We start from the raw sequence: 22,530 nt of genomic DNA, 5'->3' as shown, positions 1-22,530 counted from the left end.
TATGTTTATGTGATTTCATAAATCATCATCATCAGATCTTTTCTGTGGCAAAAACATTTTTTATCGCAAACTGATATAGGTTTATTGATACTTTTACCTGTTTGCGATTTGTACTTTAATAATTTATGCCAATTTAACACAAATTATGATATTGTATTAATGTTTGATGATTACACAGACCACCCCTGTGACTTCTCATTCTATCACAAACTGATAAGGCCATTCTTCAGTAACAATATACATTTTTTTACATTTATTATTAAATAAAATATACAAATAAAGTAATTTTAAAAGACAATATAGTTCATTTTTATTGGTATGTTTATCATTATTAAGAAAATTATTAGAAAAAAAATCAATTGGATAAAAATAGGTCTTAAAAGTGAATATTTTAGGAGTATTAAATACACATTTATCAGGACTCGGCCCTGCCAAGCATGTTAGTCTGCAAAGTGCAAATTTTCCGATTGCAAAAATTAATGAAAGCACCTGTCGAAGTATCTGCTATTAATCTATAGGGTAAAAATGCGAAAGAAAACTAATGTTATTGTGGTGAAAAATTATCTCGATAATTCTATTTTTTTTCTATGTATAAATAATTTAATAAATAAATCAGAAAATAATCTTAATATAAACTCTTAAAACTAATGTAGAATAATGGACACTTTTACCCAATTTTTTTCGCCGTCCACTACAAAATTTATCTTGCAAACATTTATCAGCTTCTTCATACTTTCGAAAACCATAGCATTTCGTTTGAATTTTTTCATATTTCGATAAATGGACGAAGTTTAATGTGCTTAATCCACTAGAAACGTTGAGAACATTTTTTTATGAATTCAGTTTTAAATTGTAGAAACGGCCAAGAATGAGCACTTTCTACAATCACTATAGTTTTGATTGACTTTCGGAGAACTTAACAATCTCTGACGCTTATCGCAGTAAACAAACATACTGTGTAATTGTCATTCCCTAACAAGTTATACATCGTGTCAACAACGGTCATAAGACAAAAAAAGAAAAGAAAAGGGAGGGGAAAAAAACAATAATTGGTATAATTTTGCAATATTTAATTGAGTCTAGCAATACTATATCACATTTAATTAGAATTAACAATATAAATTTACGATATTTAAGTGGGTCAACTTTAAATAATGTTTTTTTTTTCAACGTTAAAGTTTTAGCAAATAATTTATTTCTCCTTTGTTAATTTGTGATTTTAGAACTTTTACCCATCATCACAATCACAGTCTTAATATATAAATACATATTTTTTAGAATCTTTGTCAAAAATGAAGTCAAAGAAGTATATCCACTGGGAGTTAATTATAATATTTAATAAGGGAAAAAAACGCCATCTAAATCCAACGAAAAACCTTTTCAGGATTTTTAAGGAAGGCAGGTTTGAAAACATTCAAACCTATTTGATTACCTGAAGAATACGATAGAGTTGAGGAAGGTTATTTGAAACACCTTCGAGTTTCATCACACAACTAAGCTTTTTTTTATATTTATTTTATAAGTATTTTCTATTGTAATTTGCCAAGTTTCATTTTCTTCTTGTTTTGATAGAAGATTATTCGAAGCACTTCTAAGTTTAACAAGGCATTAAAACTGGCTTTGATGTTTTTCATTTCATTTTTCATTAGTGATTTAACAAGTTTCGATAGTGCTTTTGTTCCTTCTCCACTTTAAAATAGCACTTTACGTGCACACTTCTTTTTACTTCATTTTTTTGATGTTTCTGAAATTTTGTATTAAGGTTAGGGATAGCGGAATAGAAACTCCATTGTGGTCTGTTTATTGTAGGAAGTCTTCGCCATTTTTTTCACCCTATAACGTAATTCAAGTAAATTTTGTTGAAAAAATCCTACACGAATCTTGAAGGTTCATTTTAAAACAGGTGCTAAAAAGTCGACCTAATTCTGAGTTAGCAACTATCAATGCTTATTTCCATAACTTTGTAATTTTGAAACCCAATTCAGACTCCGTGAGAATTCCGAGATCAAGCATTGAAACAAACTAGTCTTAGTAAAGGATTTTTGATGAATCTAACCCACATTTGTGTTACATGGGGAGGAAAACCACGAAAACTTCCCAAAGTTTGCACGATGGTTATGAAGTTGACATAGTCCTGCTGTTCTGCGGTGGTTATAAAATAAAATGGTGACTTATTATAGACGAAGTTAAAAGATCTGAAATAAGAGCAGAAATAATGCTATAGAAACAACCATACTATAATTTTGCATTGAGGAAGCTTTATGGTAAAAGAATCTTAATAGTACCTCAGTAATACTATGAACCATACCTTCTGAATGGGAGCCTTTGAAATGTGCCCATGCATGATAGTTGGTTCACGTATTTTCACTGAAGATGAATCTATTTCTTCAGCTGCCAATTCGGAAGTCAAGGGTCTATTCTCACGGATTCGAACCGCGCTCGAGTCGATTTCTTCGGTGTAGGCCCCCAACTCAGGCTTCTGAGGTTTGGATTCATGGAATTTGACAACTGATGCCTCGACTTCTTCAATGTCGCTGCTGTCGCTCTCTTCTTCCTCCTCAGACGACGATGACGTCTCTTTCTGTTTAAAAAAAAAAAGAATTTCGTTAAAAACACTTGAAAGTTACAGGTTTCCAGATTTTGTTTTATTTAAAGTGTTGGAGGGAAATTGATTATCTTTCCTTGCCAAAGCGCTGAAAATGAAAGAAACCAACATAAATAGTGATAAATAAAGTTTTTTTCCTTCGGTTTCTTGGGCTGTTAATGGTGTTGTCACCCCAACTGAAGTATAATGAAACCTTGAAATCACATGTATTTTTAAAGATGTATGAAATAATTTAAAATTCTAAAAAACTAACTAGCATAAAAAAAAAGGCTACAGATATAACGATGTTCACAAAACTGCTTTCTCAGTAAATCATGTTCTGTTTTACGTTTTAAACATTTTTTTAAATAAATATTCACGCTGATAGAGATTGTTCATCATGTTGAATCATAATGTCGTTCAAATTTACTGCAATCTTAATTTGGCGCTAAGGTGATTCACATATCATGGCACAATTCAATACATCTGATAATATATAACGCTATTGATTAATAGATTCGTATTCAAATTCTGATGAGAGTTAGTTAATTTGTATACTGCTTCCAGGTCGTACTTACAAATTGAATTATCAGATTAACCTTGAAAGTTTTTCCCAAGTTTCCTTGAATAATCCAGTTAGTTAAACTTAAAAAGTTTTCCATCTTGGTGGTTTTATTCCTTTATATAATACAGGAATTTCGTTATTTGATTGAGTTGTGTTCAAACTTAAAAGGAAAAAAAAGGACCATGCTATTTCCTATATTCTACTTCTTAAATGTCAGAGTATAGGTAAAAAGGAAATTTTACGTTTCAAAGGGAAAATAATCTGTATTATTCTATTTTATACAGAGTTAATCCGTTTTATAACAATGTGGAAAGCCTCCATTTTATGTAGATATTATATTTTTCATAGTAAAAAGAAATTATTGGGTCGTTCGAAAAGTTAATTGAATTTTTCCCTATAGAAGATTTGTATTTTTTCAAAATCCACTTCGCACTTGAGCCGCATAGCTTTCATAACAACCTGTAGCAACGTTGAAACTAATAGCTTTTAAAGTGTAAAATAGTTAGTACTGCGTTGCATGACGTTCAAGATAATCTGTAGCAACGTTAAAACTAATATTTTTTATAGTGGAAAATAGTTAGTACTGCGTTGCTTTTGTTTTATGACAATCTGCAGCAGCTTTAAAACTAATAATTTTTATAGTGGAGAAAAGTTAGTACTGCGTTGCGTGACTTTTATGACAATCTCTAGCAATGTTGAAACTAATAGCTTTTACAGTTGAAAATAGTTAATATTAGCTTTTATAGTGGAAAATAGTTAGAACTGCGTTGCGTGACTTTCATGACAACCTGCAGCAATGTTAAGACTAATAGCTTTTATAGAGGAAAATAGTTAGTATTAGCCAAATCTTGATACACGCATGGTTTTATCCTCATGTAAAACCTATTTTTTGAAAAATCCCGTTTTCAACTCAAATTTAGCAATATACGTGTAAATAAAAACAAATATGCATTCAGTTTAAACGAATGGAATAATTTTGTTTGTAAGAATTTTGGACTGTTTCCAGTTTGGCACGAGTTCCTTTCTCCACAAAATGCTCCTAAATACTTCACATTTGGTGCTAAATAAGATTTGTATTGAGAAAGAACAAAGATTTCATTTTGCTGCGGTGGCTTTTGACGCCAAAAGTAAAAATAATTATTGTAAATCTTATCTGATTTTAAATGTTTTAACTGGTAAAAAATAAAATCACGTATTAGTTTAATTGAAGCAATGAATAAAATTTGAACACTTGTGAAAATCTACTTTTCAACATTAGTATTTATTTTTTTCTCTTGTCATGCTCTCTTGCGTTTACTAATACGGTAAAATCACGATAAACTTAATTTACAAAATTAACTTTAATTACTTAAATTACTAACAAAACTAATGGCTATTTCTTAGTTAAAAATCCATCTAACTAATTAATGTCCATAGACCCATTTTAGAGGTTATTGTAAAAATGCATCATAATTTGCATAATGCATTATTTCTTCAGCATTAACTTGGCATAAATTACTTTTAAGTACTATTTTTTTCTTATTATATTTAAGTGCTCTTTTTTTCATAGTACTTTTAAGTACTCCTTTTTTCTTATTACTTTTAAGTACTATTCTTTATTACTTTCAAGAACTATTTTTTCTTACTACTTTTAAGTACTATTTCTTTCTCATTACTTTTTAGTACTATTTTTTTCTTATAAGAGTTTTATTAATAACAAATGTTCGATTAATAGCGTAGCCTTTTCCATTTTAAATTCGACTCGGCAGTTTTGCACAATGCCATAGAATTAAACGTTAAGTTTTTTTTTTTTTTTTTTTTTTTGCTTATTAATTTGTTTATTTTTTACAGTTATTGTTTTTGTAATTTCAATTATAATAATAATTTTTTTCCTTTTTATATTTAATACATTTGGTTTCAAAATTTTATAAATACATCTGTCATTTTTCTCTCAATAAAAAAAAAAGGCAACATTTTTTTGAAGTTGTACACATGATATTTATTTTAAGAAAAAGAAACTATTTTGAAATTTGTGAATTGACGTTGATGGGTTAAGACATGCTTGCCAACTTTTCTGCCTTTTTTTTGTTGTCAAACACGCTTTGGTGGCGTAGTCGGTTAAGGTTTCGTTCACACCACCGGTTGGAGAGCTGAGGGTAGTGAGTTCGATCCCGCAGTTGAGGTAACAAACGGGGTGATTACTTAGTAAGATGTACGAAAAATCTGCACGTTAAATCTTTCGTTGGTTGTCGTGTGGAAGTTTGAAGAAGGGGGTATCATACGTCATATGTCGTACGTAGCTCCTATGTCGTCTGACCAGGGTTGAAATTTGCATTCCTACCGTGGCAGTTAAATATATGCCCTAAAATGGAGCTAAGTGGTTGGGTGATGTGACTCTTGTAGAAAAGTTTTGCTTGTAAGAAGCCTATTTCAGTCCGTAATATTTTATGTTTGATTAAATTTATATAATTTCAAACAATCTTGACCACCGCAGTATGCAATTAATTTAAACACACTCATGAAGAAGTTTATCGAGTAAGGATGCGTTTAAATATTTAAAGAAAACACGTTTAGATGCTGCTTCTCCACTGCTAGAAAAAACTTCAAACGAAGACTTCTAAGGAAGTTGTCAGCAATAGATTTCTCCTTACAGTTCTTCGGTCACGTGAAATAATGTTTTTTTTTAACGAATTTCAGGAATATACTACTTTTATAACTGTTTTAAACTCATACCTTTTCGAAGTAATTTACTCCATCTGTAGCCCCCTGTGATGTTAATAAAAATGTCTGTATGCGAATGGACAGAAAATTCACAGCTTTTTTGAAAATTTATTTGCGAAATTTTTTTTAAATACTTGTAAAATCATTTTAACATTGCAGTGTTTCGTCTTCTAAGAATATGAAAATGTTGAGAATTGCTTATTGATTTTAATAATTTTCATTCAAGCGGAAAAAATCACCATACTGGCAATTTTTAAAAAAAATTTAATTGTTACAATAAAATTTAAAATTTCAATGAAATCTTTTCTTCAATTTAGTCTATATTTTTCAAAACTTAAATGTCGTTTCGAGTTTCAAACCCAAAAAAATGCGACTAATTTTATCTGTCTTGGCAGAAGTGCTTCAAAAACATCCGTAAGGAATGTATACACCTAGGAAAGTTCGTATTTTCTCTCATAAAAATAGCAATATCGTCAAAAAAACAAGAAAGATGGTATTAAGTCACTTTTCTTTAATCAAGTTATCTTAAAAAAATGACTTGCCTTTGCAGCAGGTGTGATGCTTGCTTGGAATTTGAATGGTTGCTGCCTAGTAGGAGAAGCGTTGGGAGCTGCATTCGGACTGACTGGACTCGGTGAGCCTAACATTTCATCAATGTCTTTGCATTGACCTATGAAGAGAGTCATAGTGTCGGGTGTTGGCAAACTATCTTTCTTTTGAGATTTCGGCCAGTAAGATTCTCCATTCAGTTGAGGTGCATCAGTATCACTCTAAACCATAGCATGTAAAATTAGGGTCAATATATTTACATCCATGGTATATTACGAATAATAAAGTAATCCATATGATGCTATAATAAATTCAGTATATATTAATAGATCAATTTAATAAAAAAATTACATAGGTAACCGGATACAGACAGTAAACATAGGTGTATCAAATACGTTAATATTGTGATCAATAACAATAAAAATGCATATCGAATACAAATATACTATGTTCATTTATGGTATCAGTAATATGTTTAAAACATGATCATTATCAATAACATAATATATCGTAATCATAATTTAGAGTATATTATAGAAAAGGATAATTATTGAATACGATATTGTTGTGAGTGCTGCAAAAAGTGATTGGGAGTATATATCAATACTTTTGACAATGCATCCCATACTTAAATTCGCACTTATCAATTATAGAGACAAATGTGTTCCCAACGCATGGTTCCTATTATCAATAATTATCATTTTAAATTCGATGGCGTGAGAAATATGTTTAACACACCGATGAAAGAGTTTTCAGCAACGAAACAGATTAAAACGCACACCTATCAAAGTTATATTGGTGATTGTTATTATAGAAAGCTATTTTTCACATTATCTAGAAAACGGTATGGGACCTTATCATTCCTAGCATATCATTTCAAACTTTGAAATTTAGTATAGCTGTTCCAAAATTAGTTATGCAATGTCTCTAAATAAATTTAAATAGTTATAACTTGAGAAACTTGATAAAACTATGATGCCGTAACAGAAAAATTAATTCAACGTTGAATCATAATGTCAGTACTTTAATAACGAGTTAAACTGAATCCCGTTTCCCTTCAAGATGAATCATTCTAACTTATAATCAAAAATTAATTTGCGTTCAACTTAATCGCACAATTAGTTTGTAGTTAATGCCACATGATATTATAGTTCAATGCCCTCCAAAAATTTTGACATGTAAGAAAAATTCAGGACATTACTATTTTTAATTAAATCAACAATAACTGCAAAGATATATATTTTTTTAAAAAAATCTAAACTTTTTACGTTACAAAAATATTTATCAATCAAGTACCAGCATCATATTTTTTCTTACCATCAAATTATACCAGCTGATTGTAAACAGTTAAATTGGTTAGACGTATTAGGAAATATGCATATGAAATATACAAAATTGAAATGGATGGATCTAACGTTGTAACTGATACGGAAGTTATCCAATTCATTATTTTACATCTATTACTTATCATGCTGTGGACATGGTAGGGGATCGATCATGGAAATTACTTAATTTGGTGAAATACCTTTTTAGTGTCGATATCTGTCGAAGATTTTCTGTCGCTTTCGCTTGTTTTCGCTTTTTCATCGCTGCTCGATTCCTCTTCGCTTTCTTCCGATTCAGATTTGTCTTTCGTTGCTGTTTCTTGTACTGGCTTAATAACCTGAGTCGGACATCGTTTGAGCTACCAAAAAAGTTTAAGCATTATTGCTTAATTCAAATGAATAACTTTTTTAAAATTAAAAACAGAGTATGATTTAATTGCTCTTTCCAAAAGTATTAACGTAATTGTAGATAAAATTTTTGTAATGGTAAATGAAGTGATGCGTATTAAAGTTATTATTTGATTCGTATATAAATTAACAATTTTCAAAAAATTAAAAACGGTTAATTGATTCACTTTCTTTATATTTCTCAAAAATGGTTAGAGAATCAGTTTATAAATTTTGAAGTGCTTAGATCATGCGAGTTCTCATACTCATCAATGAAGTTCAAAGCTTTTAGAGGCTTGAGGGACCGACAATAAATTACAAACGGAAAATAGAGTTTTTGAACATTCTATGCCAAAAAATGTAGAAATAAATCTGTAACTTGTAACAATTGTTTTGATTATTACATTTGAAAAATTGTGTAAATCTAGCTTATATATTTACGGAAATATGGATATTTTTACAAAAAAATTTATTTTTTCGTCTCACGTTTTTGTTCTGTTATAACTTTAAAAATATGCATTAAAATTAAAAAAAAAATTTCAACAATTTAAAGTTGATTACAAAATTATTGCTTTAAAATTTGAGAAAAATTCGTTATAAACAGCGCAAGATATGAGTAAAATAGTTCTTTTACACTGCGCATGCGCAAAAGAATTTTGAAAAAAAAATTCTTAATTTTGTTAGAAATCATATTTGGCAACTAATAAGTAAAGTCCGATTATATCTTAAAAATTTAAAAAGTTTCAAGCAATTTTCTAATTAGTTTTCTTACTTTTTAAGAGAAAGCGCAGAATAATAAAGGGTTTTCCATAAATTTCATTTTGTGCAATCAAACTAGATTTATTTACAAATGATAATACCCTTCTGATGCTGGTCCGGACAATAAAGCATGATGGTGTTAGGAAATAAAACAAGCGAAGGAAAATATTCTTCTATGGGGGATGATTCCCAACAATGCCGGTGTCATTTTTAATTAATCTTGTTTAGTAGTGCAGAAATTTGTGGAAAACCCTTCTCATTTTAAGCTTTCCCTGAAAAAGTAAGAGGAAATAAAAGTGTTGTAAATATTAACAAAATAAAGGTGACAGCTATTTTAAATTAGTATTTAATATGAACTTGGAAATAAAAAAGAAAAGAACGATTAGAAAAAAAATAAACTCAAAATATACAAGAAATAGAAGTTACCAGATTACGAAAGTGCAACTCTACAAGATAAACAAATATAACGTGAGGCTCGCTGATAGCATGCTCGATTTATAACAGCTTCCTTTGAGCATGAAAACAGCCAGTAGTCAATATTGTCACTCAAAGAACTGCTCTCACACCAAGTAACGTCTTTTGATCATGAAACTGAGGTGCTGGAAGTGCCTTCGTCAGAATGTCTGCTCGTTGCTCATCACTTCTGACGTAACCTAATTCAAAATGTCCTTTCGAAAATTCATCTTGGACAAACTTGTATCTTTGAACGATGTGCTTAGTGCGAGCGTGAAGCATCGGATTTTTGATGTACTTGATGGTACTTTGATTATCAATCTGGAGGATTGGTAATAAGATGTCGTTGGCTATCTCAGCAAACAGGCGCTTAAACCATATCAGGTCTTTTGTCGCATCATCTGCTGCCATGAACTCTGCTTCTGTTGTTGAATTAGATATAGCCTCCTTCAATTTACTTCTCCAAGTAATTGCACCTCCACCGTAGAAAGATATCCCACCTGTGCGAGATCTCCAAGTTTCCGCACAACTGTTGTTATCTGCATCATTAAATAATATAAGGCTTCTATCATCTGTATTGCTATATATGATGCCATGTGCAACGGTAGTACGAAGGTACCTGAATGTAGTCTGCACAATTTCCCATTCAGTTTCTGTGGGATTGTCTAATTTACGAGACACTAAACTTACTGCATAAGCAATGTCAGGTCGGTTTCCCATCGCTAAATAAAGCAAGCTACCAACTGCTGATCTATATGGAATGTGATTGCTAAGAGGATTTGCCTCCTTGATCTTTATCATCCCATCAGCATTCGGAAGTTCATATTCAACCTTCAGATTTAAACATTCAGATTCTAACATCTTTTTACTGAATGCTTCTTGGTGCAAAAAGATTGAGCCGTCCTTCAACTGTTCAACTTGTAAACCAAGGAGACAATTTAAGGTTGTCACTCTAAGGGCGCTTTTTCATTACACGACACGATAACGACAAAACGGATCCGATTGTCGGCGAACGACAGAGGGTCAAGTACTAGTAAAATACATGGTCAGCAACGGAGCGCTTTTTCACTCACCGATACGATAACGATTATGTCGTATCCGACAAGGCGATATCCTTTGTCGGAATCGAATATCGGTTAGGCAAGCAAATTTCTCCTCAAATCGTGGCGATTTTATTAGTTGTTGTGTATCTTTCCTGTTTTATCTCCTCTTTTGATATCATTATTTTATTCTTTTAATCAATTTTAATCTTTTATTAGATCATGTCAAATGTAAAATTTGAAAATAAAAGTTTTATATAATTTATTCTCATGTCTGGTTATAAATTTTTAAATTCATGAAGTTGCATTTTTTACATAATAGTGAGGTTGAAAGACTTAAACAATCATGAAAGTTTCATTGAAAATTTTTATAAATTCATTATATGCTTTAATGAAGAGATGGTATTTTGTATAATAGTAATGGTTTGATAAGAAGGCAAATAAAGACCATTATGTATTTCAAACAGAACTCGATCTAACTACTGGTTTCTGCTTGATTGAATAATAAAAAGTCTGCTCCCTGATTCAAGTGAAACATTTTTTTAAAACATGGTAGAGCGGCTTCATAAGATAAATTTGATCAAACTCATTTAAACAATCATCTAAAAGGATTATTCTAAATGAAACTAATATTTTAATTCGATTTTTAAAAAAAACGTTAATACTTTAAAACATTTACAGAATTTAAGTAATGTTAAGTGATTACAGACGTAAGTTGGCGAACAGACGCCAACTCAAAAGCCATATAAAAATTATTCCTCATTAACATCATTCTTGTTCTTGGTTTCTCTCATTCGGACGTAATTAAAAAATTTATTTGGGACTTTTTGTAGCTTATGGAAAAGCACATAAAAATCTTCTTCAACATATCTTGCCTCATTTATTTCGTTCGTACTTACGTTGTTGCAGAAGTTGCGCCAATAAAGGCTGTAGATTAGCGGCACTTAAAAACTGCCAAATCTGTAGCTGTGGTGGCGTTAATACGTAAGTACCATTTCGTGCACCCAAAAACGTTTCTGCACTGCTAGCTTTTCTCTTTTAAAATAAAGTAAGAAGTTTGAGACGACGATTATCATCCGGCATATTTAAAGTTTGCAGAAAAAAATCACAGCAGAACACAAGCAACTGCTCACTTGTTGGGTCTTTGTGCCAACTAAATTAAATGAATGCCAATTTACGATACTACAAATAATTTTATCAAAAAAATAACATATTTTATTTCTTAAACATTTTAGAACACAACAACATTTATTATATATCTAACTCCGTTGCCAAAGCGAATTCAAAACTAAAACTTATAATTTTTCAAAATACGTTCAAATAAATTATTTAAATTTTATGTCTCTACACACTCAAACTCAATACATTGAATGAACAAGAATTTCTACTTCTCGGACTAACGATATCGGACAAGTGAAAAAACAATTGCCTGAACGATCCGGCAACGACATTGTCGTTCACACATTTGTCGTCCGATTTTGTCGGTATCGTGTCGTGTAATGAAAAAGCGCCTTAAGGTTGAAATGTTGCTTGAGTTCGTTCATAAAGGTCAGGAATGATTCTTCGTCTTGTACAGCGACAATACCATCATCAACATAAATCGCCATCAGCATCTTGTGTCCCGAGTCTTTACGAGTGAAGAGGCAGTGGTCAGATTTGCTTTGGGTCATACCATGTTTCTTTAGCACGTCTGTAAACTTGGCATTCCAACATCGACCAGCTTGTTTAAGACCGTACAAAGGTCGGAGCATCTTGCATATACGTCCACTTCCGTCATCATATCCTTCGGGTTGATACATGTATATATCCTCAGTCAAATCACCATAAAGGAAAGCTGTCTCCACGTCAATTTGAAATAATTTTAATTTCTCCTTAGCTGCTGTTGCAATTAGAGCTCGAATAGTGTCGTAGCGACACACTGGACTAAAAGTCTCCCCGTAGTCGATATCTTTCGTCTGCGTATATCCTTTCGCGACTAATCGAGCCTTAAATCTTTCGATAGAGCCATCTGGATTAGTCTTCACTTTGTAAACCCAGCGATTTGCAAGAATCTTTCTTCCTTCAGGTGGTTCAACAAGTTTCCACGTACCGTGCTTGTTTTGCGAAGACATCTCTTCGTCCATGGCTCGTTTCCAGTTGACATGCATCGAAGACTTCATTGCTTCTGCATATGATTGGGGTTCTGTCAAGTTCAGGATGCTGCTGTAGACTTCATAGTCGTTAAATCTGGGAGGGCGGCGAATAGTTGATCGGCCACGCAATCCATGCGTCGTCATCTGGGATGGTTCGACTTCTACATTGCACAGATCCTCCTCCTCCTCCTGCATGTCAGTACCGTCGGAACTGCCCGAAATTTTAAACTGCGTACCAGTTGATGTACTGGCACTAGAAGTAGTTTCTGAAGATAGGGAAGTGGGACCTATCTGCTGCTCGTTGAACACCACATTGGCGCTCTTGATTGTGTCATTCTTTGATGGTATGAAAACACGATAGCCATCATAATCACAATATCCAACCAAATATCCCTTTACAGCCTTGTCGTCCAGATTACTTCTGTTGACATCCGGTACATGTACAAAAGCAGTTGATCCGAAAATTCGAAACTTGTCGACTTTCGGCTTGCTTCCGAACCATACTTCGAATGGAGATTTTCCTGTGATTTTACTTGCTCCAGTTCGATTAAGAATGTGGACAGCCGTCGATGCTGCTTCTGCCCATAAAAACTGTGGTAGGCCTGTATCCTTGAGCATAGTACGAACTGAGTCCATTATTGTGCGGTTTTCTCTTTCAACTGCACCATTTTGTTCTGGCGTGTACGGCATAGTGATTCTTAACTTGATGCCTTCATCATCAGTCAGTTTTGTCATCTAAGCATGTCGAACTCACGACCGCCGTCTGTAACCAATTATTTCACATTTATGCCGTCCTCATTAGCCCGAGCAAGAGACGATTTAACTTTATCTACAGTTTCATCTTTGTGTCTCAGAAATTCTACACTTCGAAACTTGGAATAATCATCTCTGATCACTAGCATGTACTTCTTTCCACCTCTTGACAAAACTGGTGATTCGAGTAAATCTGCATGTATGATTTCACCTGACTCCTTCGTTTCAAGTCGTTTTGATTTGAGAGTCCGTCGGCACTGTTTACCGTACCTGCAAGGTTCACAAAAGAGTCCATCATCGGTGAAGTCTATACCATTTCAACGTAGGTACTGTTTCACATGCTGCACTCCCTGATGCCCGAGTCTCCTGTGCCAAACTGATAGTGGCATCTTTGTCGTTGTCATCATTGTTGTATCTGGGAAAGGTGTTGTTACGTCATCGTCGACTAGGTAAGCTGAAGAAGCAGAACCTCCTTCCGGCTTGACCGGTTTTGCACGTAATTCAAAAAGTCCCCTTGATGAACATGGAGCTTCTAAAAGTATATTTTCCTGGTTTTCTTTACGAAAGAAACGACAAACCATGTCATCCGAATCTCCGAGGTTTGAGATTCCTCTTTTCATCGCCTTTGACGCTGATAGTAAATTTTTGCTGATGTCTGGTGCATATAATACATCACTGAGCTTAATAGACTTTTGAAGGGTTCCAACAGTTGCGCACATGTCAATTTCTCCGCAGCCATAAGCTGGTATTGTCTGCTTGTTACCAACTACGATTTCTACTGGCTTGTCAAAATGACGATACGTCTTGAAATATTCAACTGAATTTGTGATGTGTGCCGTAACTCCATCGTCTTTGAGCCACATACTTCGGCAACTGTCATCCTGGCAAATAAATGCGCTACAATGAGTTGATTTGGTTGATACAGATTTGACGGTTTTTAAGTGCCGCCAATCTAGACTTAAACTTTTTGCGACAAATCATAAAATAAAACACTTTATTTTAAATAAAGTAGTCAGTCGGATTTCGGTGGAAAATGAGCCGATATAGAGTTTAGCATAGATTCAAAACAATCATATCGCCATATGAACTCTGATAAATAAGATTCCAAATGAAATAACATTTCCAAAATGTACGTTTACCAAGATAAAGTTTCATGTTGTGGAAATTGGTACATTTTTGTTTTTTCGGTAAAATATTTCCCTCCTGAAAAAATAAAATTGCATCTTGTTTTGTTTTTGGCAAATCCCAAAGACGAATTTTCGTAGCACTAAAAATGGCGACAAAAAAGAATTGTTTTTTTGTTTTTGTTTCGTCAGCATTCTTTATTTTACGTTTCTTAGTTTCTAAATAATGTTTTTTTATTGAAACTTGAAATTTTTCGATAAAAATTATTGTCAAAAACCTGTTTTTACAAAATTAAATTTCATAAAATTATGTTTATGTATACTTTCTGTTCATTTTAATTTTCGAAGTAATATGATTCTTAAAACTATAGAATGTGAAGTTTAAATGGGCCTTTCATGTTATATCATTAAATTTAGTAAAACTATTTCTCGGGCATTAGGTTTTAACTCTTATAAGAATATGCATATTTTTTTCTGTTAATGTACAAATATTTTTCCGATGTGTTTTGGATATTCCTTCTCTAATAAAAAGAGATAACATTTTGTTTTTGTTTGCATGAGAAAGAATACCAAATAGTTTTCTTTTTTAAATTTAATTAGCCACAATAAAGAAGGAACGTTGCAATGCTACGTGCTACATTAAAGACGTCTCTAGAATAACTGAATCACAATTCATATGGAAATCGCAGGTATCCGTCTCATACAACAACGCCCCCTATAGTTCGTTGCGATCGCGAATTCAAATTGCACGCTTTTATTAATTATTTATATTTAGTATGCAATTTTAGGTTAGCACAATTAAATATAGTTTTTGAAGGTTTCATTGCTGACAGTTGTCATTTGAAAACTATTAGTAGATTGTTTATTATTACAAAATTTTTGAATTCGCATTCATTTTATTTCTTTCATTTAAAAAATAGATTTTTGTTTTAGATTTTATCATTATTATATTTCTTATTTAATTTATTTCATTTTCATTGCTTTTTTATTATTTAAAATAAATATGTGAATTTTCGATTTAGCAAATTTGCGACCACTGTCAACTTTTACATTTCTTTTTGTTTGAAAGAGAATATTTGCAAACATATGCCGCCTAAACGAATCGCTCTTAGTCGATCAACATCTCAAGCAAGCAAAAAGAGAACTACCCGCGTTTTAAAAACATCGGAGCAACGGGAAAAGAGATTTAAGACTAATCGAGAGCACAGTTCTTTAGCCCGTTCCTTAGAAACGCCTGAGCAACAGGAAAGAAGACTGTTAACGAATAAACTACGCACTACTCAAGCCCGTTCGTTGGAAACATCAGAGCAACGGGAAGCAAGAATAAAATCCGATCGAGAACGCTCTACTCAAGCCCGTTCGTCGGAAATATCAGAGCAACGGGATGCAAGAATGAAAATCAATCAAGAACGCACTTCGCTATTCAGACGCTGCCAATACTTTTGAATCTCAGTGCATTTCACTATGATCTGACAACCAACTATATTCTTTCACCCAAGCGTCATCATCGGAAAAATGGATCAATTATGTATGTTTTGTAGTGCTGTCAAATTTAAGAATGAAACAGCTGGAATTTGCTGTTCTGGAGGCAAAGTGAAACTACCAGATTTAACGTCGCCAGCCGAGCCATTATTAATGTTGTTATCGGCTCAATCAAATCAATAGAAACTTTTTTTGGCGAACATATGTCGGTACATTCGTGTTTCCAAATGACTTCATTCGGTGCTACAAGTATCGGTGCGCATATGGGCAGCCAGAGTTATTTTTTACATTCACATGCAATCTTGCTTGAGCTAAATTTAAAGAGCTTTTCTAACCTAGGCAAACATCATCGGATCTTCATGACGCATTACCGCACGTGAGTTAAAACAAATATTAAGCTCTATACTTGGGGTTTTATTGCGAAGCGTCATGTTTTTGGAGAGACACGGTGTTTGATGTATTCTATTGAATGCAAAAAAAAAGAGAATTGCCACATGATTTGGCTTACTGAGAAAATCACACCATGACAAATTGATCAGGACATATCAGCAGAAATACGTGATGTCGCCATTGATCAAGACTTTTTGCAGAACATCATCCAAAATATGTTCCATGGTCCGTGTGCATCACCATACATGTCTGTTTGAAAATGCACTAACGATATCCTAGAGAATTAACTGTTGAGACTATAAAATTCTCATTTCAAATCATCCTCGCAAATCTCATTTATACACTTCAATACAAAATTAAAACTCAAACTGAAAGCGTTGCAACGCACGCAGGGTACAGCTAGTTAATTATAACAACAAATAGTAAGTATCAACAGTACAAAAGTTAGAAGTTGGGGTGGGGGGGCATTTTTAACATTCTGGAACTGTCAGAAAAGTTATTGTTTTATTTGATATAGCCGTACCTTATCATTTTCTTCTTCACTTTCTTCCTCACTTGATTCTTCGCTGGATTCTTCTTCGCTACTCTCCTCTTTGTCGGGCTCTTTCACTTGAATAACGGTTGCAGATCTCTGTAGATTTTTGTCAATTTCTTTATCTTTTTCCTCGTCCTCCTCCTCTTCTTCTTCCTCCTCCTCCTCCTCCTCCTCTTCTTCGCTGGATGATGAGGAGGATTCTGATTTCAACTTCTGCACAGGCTCTGGAGATTTATCAGTCTCGGATGGGTCGTTAATTGGAACAACAGGAGTCAAAAGATCTCTCTCATCTGTTGAAGAAAGGAGACGGACATTATTCGAGTTGAGACACAGTTTTTTTCTTATTTCGTTCCTTAGATCCTTTTTTTTTTATTTATCTACTAAAAGGGAATGTCTACAATTTACAAATTTTATACGATAATTTTAGATTATTTTTTGTTAAAAGGGACCGTCTATAAATTGCAAATTTTTCACGACAATTTTAGATTTTTTGCTAAAAGGGATTATATCTAAATTGCCTTTTTACAATAAATTTAGACTGTCAAAAGAGACTGTCAAAAAATTAAATTTTTTACAGATTATTTTAGAATATTTTTAGCTAAAAGGAACAGCCTATAAATTACAAATTTTGTAAGGTAGTTTCAGATTCACCCCTCTCACTGCTTTGAGTGTGATCATTCCCTTGTTTCTATATGTACTTTTAAATTAGTTTATTTAAAAGTTATATTTTTAAACTTTTTATAAAAATTTTGCACTTTTTTAAAATTTTACTTATTTATGTACCATGCAAATATGGTATACAAAAATGCTTAGAAATTGTCCAAAAGTTATCTTTTTAAACCAAAACTTTTAAAAATTTCATGTGTTTAAAATTTGATTTAATTGAAAAACTTTGATTGAACATTACAATTTTTTGATTTATTTTGAATAAAAATGTTTAGATTTTCATTTGTGGTCGGGAGTTTTCGAAATGTTTATAAAATTTCTGAAATTCTGAAATTTGTAAATTTTTTAAATGTTTTTTTTTTGACAAATTTAAAATAATGCTTAAAATGATCCACGAATTTCCTGAAGTCAAATTAAATAGAAACATCTAAAATACATGCATCCAAATTTCCCAAAATTACTTATTTTTATTAATTTGAGACATAAATTCCAATATTCCTTATATCAAGTTCTTTTTAAAATTGCCAGAAATATGAAAAATGCTTATGGGGAAATTAGCCTTCTAAATTTCATTATCATTTTAAGTTCAATATCTAAAGCAAATCACGCTTTATTTCATGTTATAACTGATATTAAGCTATTTTGAGGATAATTCAGTAAATTTTTATTATTTTTTATAAAAAAGAGGCCGTTTAAATATTATAAAAGCCCCTAAGGGGGGGATGGGATTTGAGATTTGCTTATTTCTCCAGACAAGACTGAAGGAGTGATCTGAGCAACGCTCATGTAAAACACTAAAATTTCATCATTTCCCAAAAACATTTCGACTGTTAAAAAAATTTAACAAGAAATTTAAAGAAGAAAAAGAACATTTTGAAATAAAAGTTAATTTTTATAGTTTGTTCTCTTAGATAAAAACCTAAAACAGGGATCATTTTCTAACAGAGCATCTGAAAATTACCTACCTAGCCTAAGTGTTCACATCAGAATTAAAATTTCAAAAGATTCGTTCTAAATATACTTACTTAAATTTATTAAAATGATTCATTAGTCGCAAACAAGATAAAGTACAGTTTTTCATATTATTATTACTTTTAAATTTTTGCAGTTTTGGAGGGGAAAACAAAACTTTCTTCAAGAAGTTTTGGAGGTCAAAAGTGCAAAAGGAGAAGATTTCAAAAGAACATTCAATTCTTTTAAATAATTTAAAACAAAAATTTTTGTTTTTCTTATATAAAGTTACGCCTTTTATTTAAATTTAATCCTAAAATAAGACTTCTACAGTTAAAGTAAACGTCAATGTTAAAACAAGGAGAGTTACAACTTTCCTATGTATGTAAGAAACGGGAGTTAATTTGTGATTTTCTTAATAGCGTTGATAAGGGGAGAGGTCAGAAATTTTCGAAAATATATTTTTAATACGCTGCAATATTTAAGATTTTTTTTTATCCCCCTGTTATGGAAAATGTAAGGAACTACTTTTGGTCATAGGAAATGATATGGATGAATTAAAAAGTAACAAATAATTATTTTATACAATTATTTATGTAGAATTAAACATGTCTTATTTCAGACCAATTTTTAATGACCAACTTTAGCGCATCGAATCTCAGAAATCACTCAATGAGTTTTTTAAATAATTTGTTTTTCCCATTATGTTATGGAGTACATTTTATGCGAGGATCTTCTGAAACTTTATAATAATTATAATAATTTACTTTTATAATAATTATAATAATTAAAAATCTAAGAAATAAATTAGAATAACTTTAAAAATTGGAAATAAAATAGCATTATTATTAGAAGTTATAAAATTATATTTAAGCAAGAGACTATGCTTAGAAAAATTTTGGCTGGCCTGAAATGCAGTTTTTGTGTATAAATTAAACAGATTCGCACGCTATTCACTATCTAGGTGGCAATAAATATAACTGAGCAGTAGTGACGCACGTAATAGGCAACGCTCCACCACAAAGTGCCCCAACAGATTTTCCTGAGCTATGGCGATAAAGTCAATGACTAATAGCATTTAGAAATGTGAATAAAGCTTGGCAGAAAAGCTAATAAGGAAGATTTAGTCGAATGTTCCTTTGTGAACTTTCTAAAGAGATTATCTACTTTCACGACAATAGATCTCACATTACTAAAAAAAAAAAAAAAAAACACAAAAATTCAAATAGAAAGTCCCAAACCTCTCACTCTATTGCCTAGATTTGTCTTCTTATGGATTCCACTTCTTCGATGCCCTTAAAAAGCAGCTCGGGAACATTGATTTTAAACGGATCATGAATTCAAGGTATGCGTGCGCAAAGGGCACAAACAGCAGCCAATGGCTTTTTAACGAACATAGCGAGATGCAACTAGATTCAGAATGGAACAAATATTTAAATGATTGAGACAATGCGTTTAAATTTCTTTAAATAAATTGGTACTGACGATAGCTCAGTTTGTTAGTCTTTACTTTAAATAAAGTACTACACAAGAATCCCAAACTCTGAAGATTATTTAATTCCTGAAAGCCAGAATATTTGCTCCTCTTTGCGACTGCAGAACGCACACTTACTTTGAGCATTTTTTTATTCATAGATGGAGCTTCAAACGTCAACATACGTAATAGCCTCTGATTTGTTATTTAATGACGATACCTAATTTATCGTATTGCTGTGATATTCTAAGCTTATTCTGTATTTCTCTATATTACAAGATGATTGTTTTACCTTCCTCTGAGCTGCTGGACTCTTCAGAGCTACTACTTTTTTTCTTCTGGGAGGATTTTGGTTTCAAAAAATCCGCAATGTTCACAGAAACGGCAACATTTCTACCAGAATCCACTCTTTCTAGAGGGGGTGGGGTCTTGGGACAGGGGAACGAAAGGTGTACAACCTCTCCGGGAGAAGTCAAGTCTGAAGACTCACTACTGGGTACTTTCATGAGTTTCTGTACTGGTTCCTCGTCTTCCTTGTCCTCACTCTCTCCATTTTCTATCGGTGGGTGAACGATCAATGAGGGGGCTTCTTCTTTGGTGCTCAGTTGATCATCTGTATTCTCCTTTGAGCTGCGAGTGCTTTTCCATCTTTGCCTAGTGCGGTTCCTATAGAGTAAAAGAATCTTTTGAAAGAATTTAAAGTGGGACACAGGTGTTGCTAAAAGAGGTTAAACAGCATTGCATTTTGAATCATAATGATGTGCAAAGTTTCTGCAACTTTGTGCAAGGGGGAAGAATATTCCCTATGCAAGTTGCACTTGATTGCACTATGCATGAATGGGAACTAAACTTCTTATTAGAGTTGAAATGAATGAATGCGAATTTACGGTGAAAAATACCTACATTATCATTCAAACTTATAATCCACCTTTCTCATAGTGTGTGAAATTTTAAAGCATTGTAAAGTGCCCAGTTGAGCAACATTATTGCACTTTTTAAACCGAATAACATAACACTGTAGTTCAAATTAAACAAAAATCTGGCTCAAATTATTTCACGATACTGATTTAATAATTTACTTATAAGTGGACTGTCAGAAAATAACAGTTATATTTCGAACCATTTTGTTGCAATGTGAAATAGATGGTCTGCCCCTTTATAAAGATTTTAAGTCAAATTCTATAATTGTTTGATCAAATGTAAGAAGAAGAACAGTCTTTTAGGTATCACCAGAATGTATCAGTCTTAACTACAACGATTGATTATTTCAAAGAAATTTTTTTAAACTTACATATAATGTAGCATTTTCTTATTTACTTACCTGAAAAATATTTTGGAAATCAAGTTGAGATTAATTATTTGAGTATTTTGCTTGTAGTTTAGCAAATTAATGGACCGGATTCCAATTCCGGATATGAAGAATAGAGCATATAAATTTGAAATATGATTTACAGTTTTATATCAAAATGAGTTACATGTTGTCGTGCTTCTTTATGCATAACTTCAATTTATAAAATTTATTTCCCTCAGTTAATATTATTTGTAATAGTATTTCATTTAATGCCAATGATGAGGAATTTGAGTTTCTGGAGCCGTGGTGGCTTATGGAATAGAGCATTTTCCTTCCTGTGAGGTGAACCGAGCTCGAATCCCAGCGATGGCTGGTTGATACGAATTCCGCACCAGCTCACACCAACCACAGTGATAGACGGATCATGGGTTACAGTCCCCTTGTCGGCAGACTAACCTTGAGAGAATTTCGTGGTTTTCATCTCCAAATAACGCATGTGGGGGTTAGTTCCATCAAAAAGTTCTCCTCGAAGGCAAATTTCTTTCATTACTTGATCAAGGACTTCCCTTGTCTTATGCATTGGGTTCAAAATTACAAGGCTGTGAAGTTGAACATTAGTATATATATATATATATATATATATATATATATATATATATATATATATATATATATATATATATATATATATATATATACATGTATATATATGTATGTATATATATATATATATATATATATATATATATATATATATATATATATATATATATATATATATATATATATATATATATATATATATATATATATATATATATATATATATATATATATATATATATATATATATATATATATATATCGCATAATCCTTATAATGATGATATTATGATATCTGATATGATTAATATGATGATATCAGAGTTTTTACCTATTTGTGTCATCTTCAGAACTAGATGATGTGGATGTAGATGATGATGAAGAAACTTGTTTTAAGTCTGTTCCTTCTTCTCTTAATCTTCTCTGAACTCTTGCATGCGATGGGCTCTTTTTCACGGAGTTCTCCACTTTAGAGCGAGAACCACATTTAGACAAAATACCTGAAAATGGAGAAAGCTTGCTGAGGTGAGTTGCAATAAACGAATATGAATGTAGTTATTATAAAATGATTTTAGGTTTGATAGAAGTGCGTTAAAAAGCTGTTAACAAGTCATCTTCATCCATCGAAATTCGTCCAATTTAAAGACTCGGTTGAATAGCAATATTGAATATGTTACCGCTAAAGTTCGAAACCTGATAATATGTACATTAACAAACTAATCTGCAGATTAATTCCCTCACGGGTTAAACATTAAACCATAGTATTA

At 32.1% G+C, this 22,530-nt stretch overlaps 1 protein-coding gene across 1 annotated transcript in view; it reads right to left on the bottom strand.

Moving 5' to 3' along the window:
• The window catches only part of LOC107455789 (FH1/FH2 domain-containing protein 3), a 148,733-nt gene that overhangs the window by 48,038 nt on the left and 78,165 nt on the right, over window positions 1-22,530 (bottom strand). The window contains exons 7-12 of the mRNA XM_043052061.3: window positions 22,095-22,263; window positions 20,162-20,535; window positions 16,767-17,068; window positions 7,924-8,082; window positions 6,392-6,619; window positions 2,309-2,581 (exon numbers count right to left, since the gene is read on the bottom strand). Of these exons, the coding sequence (XP_042907995.2) occupies window positions 2,309-2,581; window positions 6,392-6,619; window positions 7,924-8,082; window positions 16,767-17,068; window positions 20,162-20,535; window positions 22,095-22,263 (1,505 nt within the window). The remainder of the gene's footprint in view (window positions 1-2,308; window positions 2,582-6,391; window positions 6,620-7,923; window positions 8,083-16,766; window positions 17,069-20,161; window positions 20,536-22,094; window positions 22,264-22,530) is intronic.

The sequence above is a fragment of the Parasteatoda tepidariorum genome, chromosome 3, assembly GCF_982258835.1.
Source record: "Parasteatoda tepidariorum strain Cologne lab strain chromosome 3, Ptep-v5.0, whole genome shotgun sequence".
Classification (NCBI taxonomy): domain Eukaryota; kingdom Metazoa; phylum Arthropoda; class Arachnida; order Araneae; family Theridiidae; genus Parasteatoda; species Parasteatoda tepidariorum.
The sequence above is the reverse complement of the archived record's forward strand: the minus strand, read 5'-3'. Positions and strand labels throughout refer to the sequence as shown.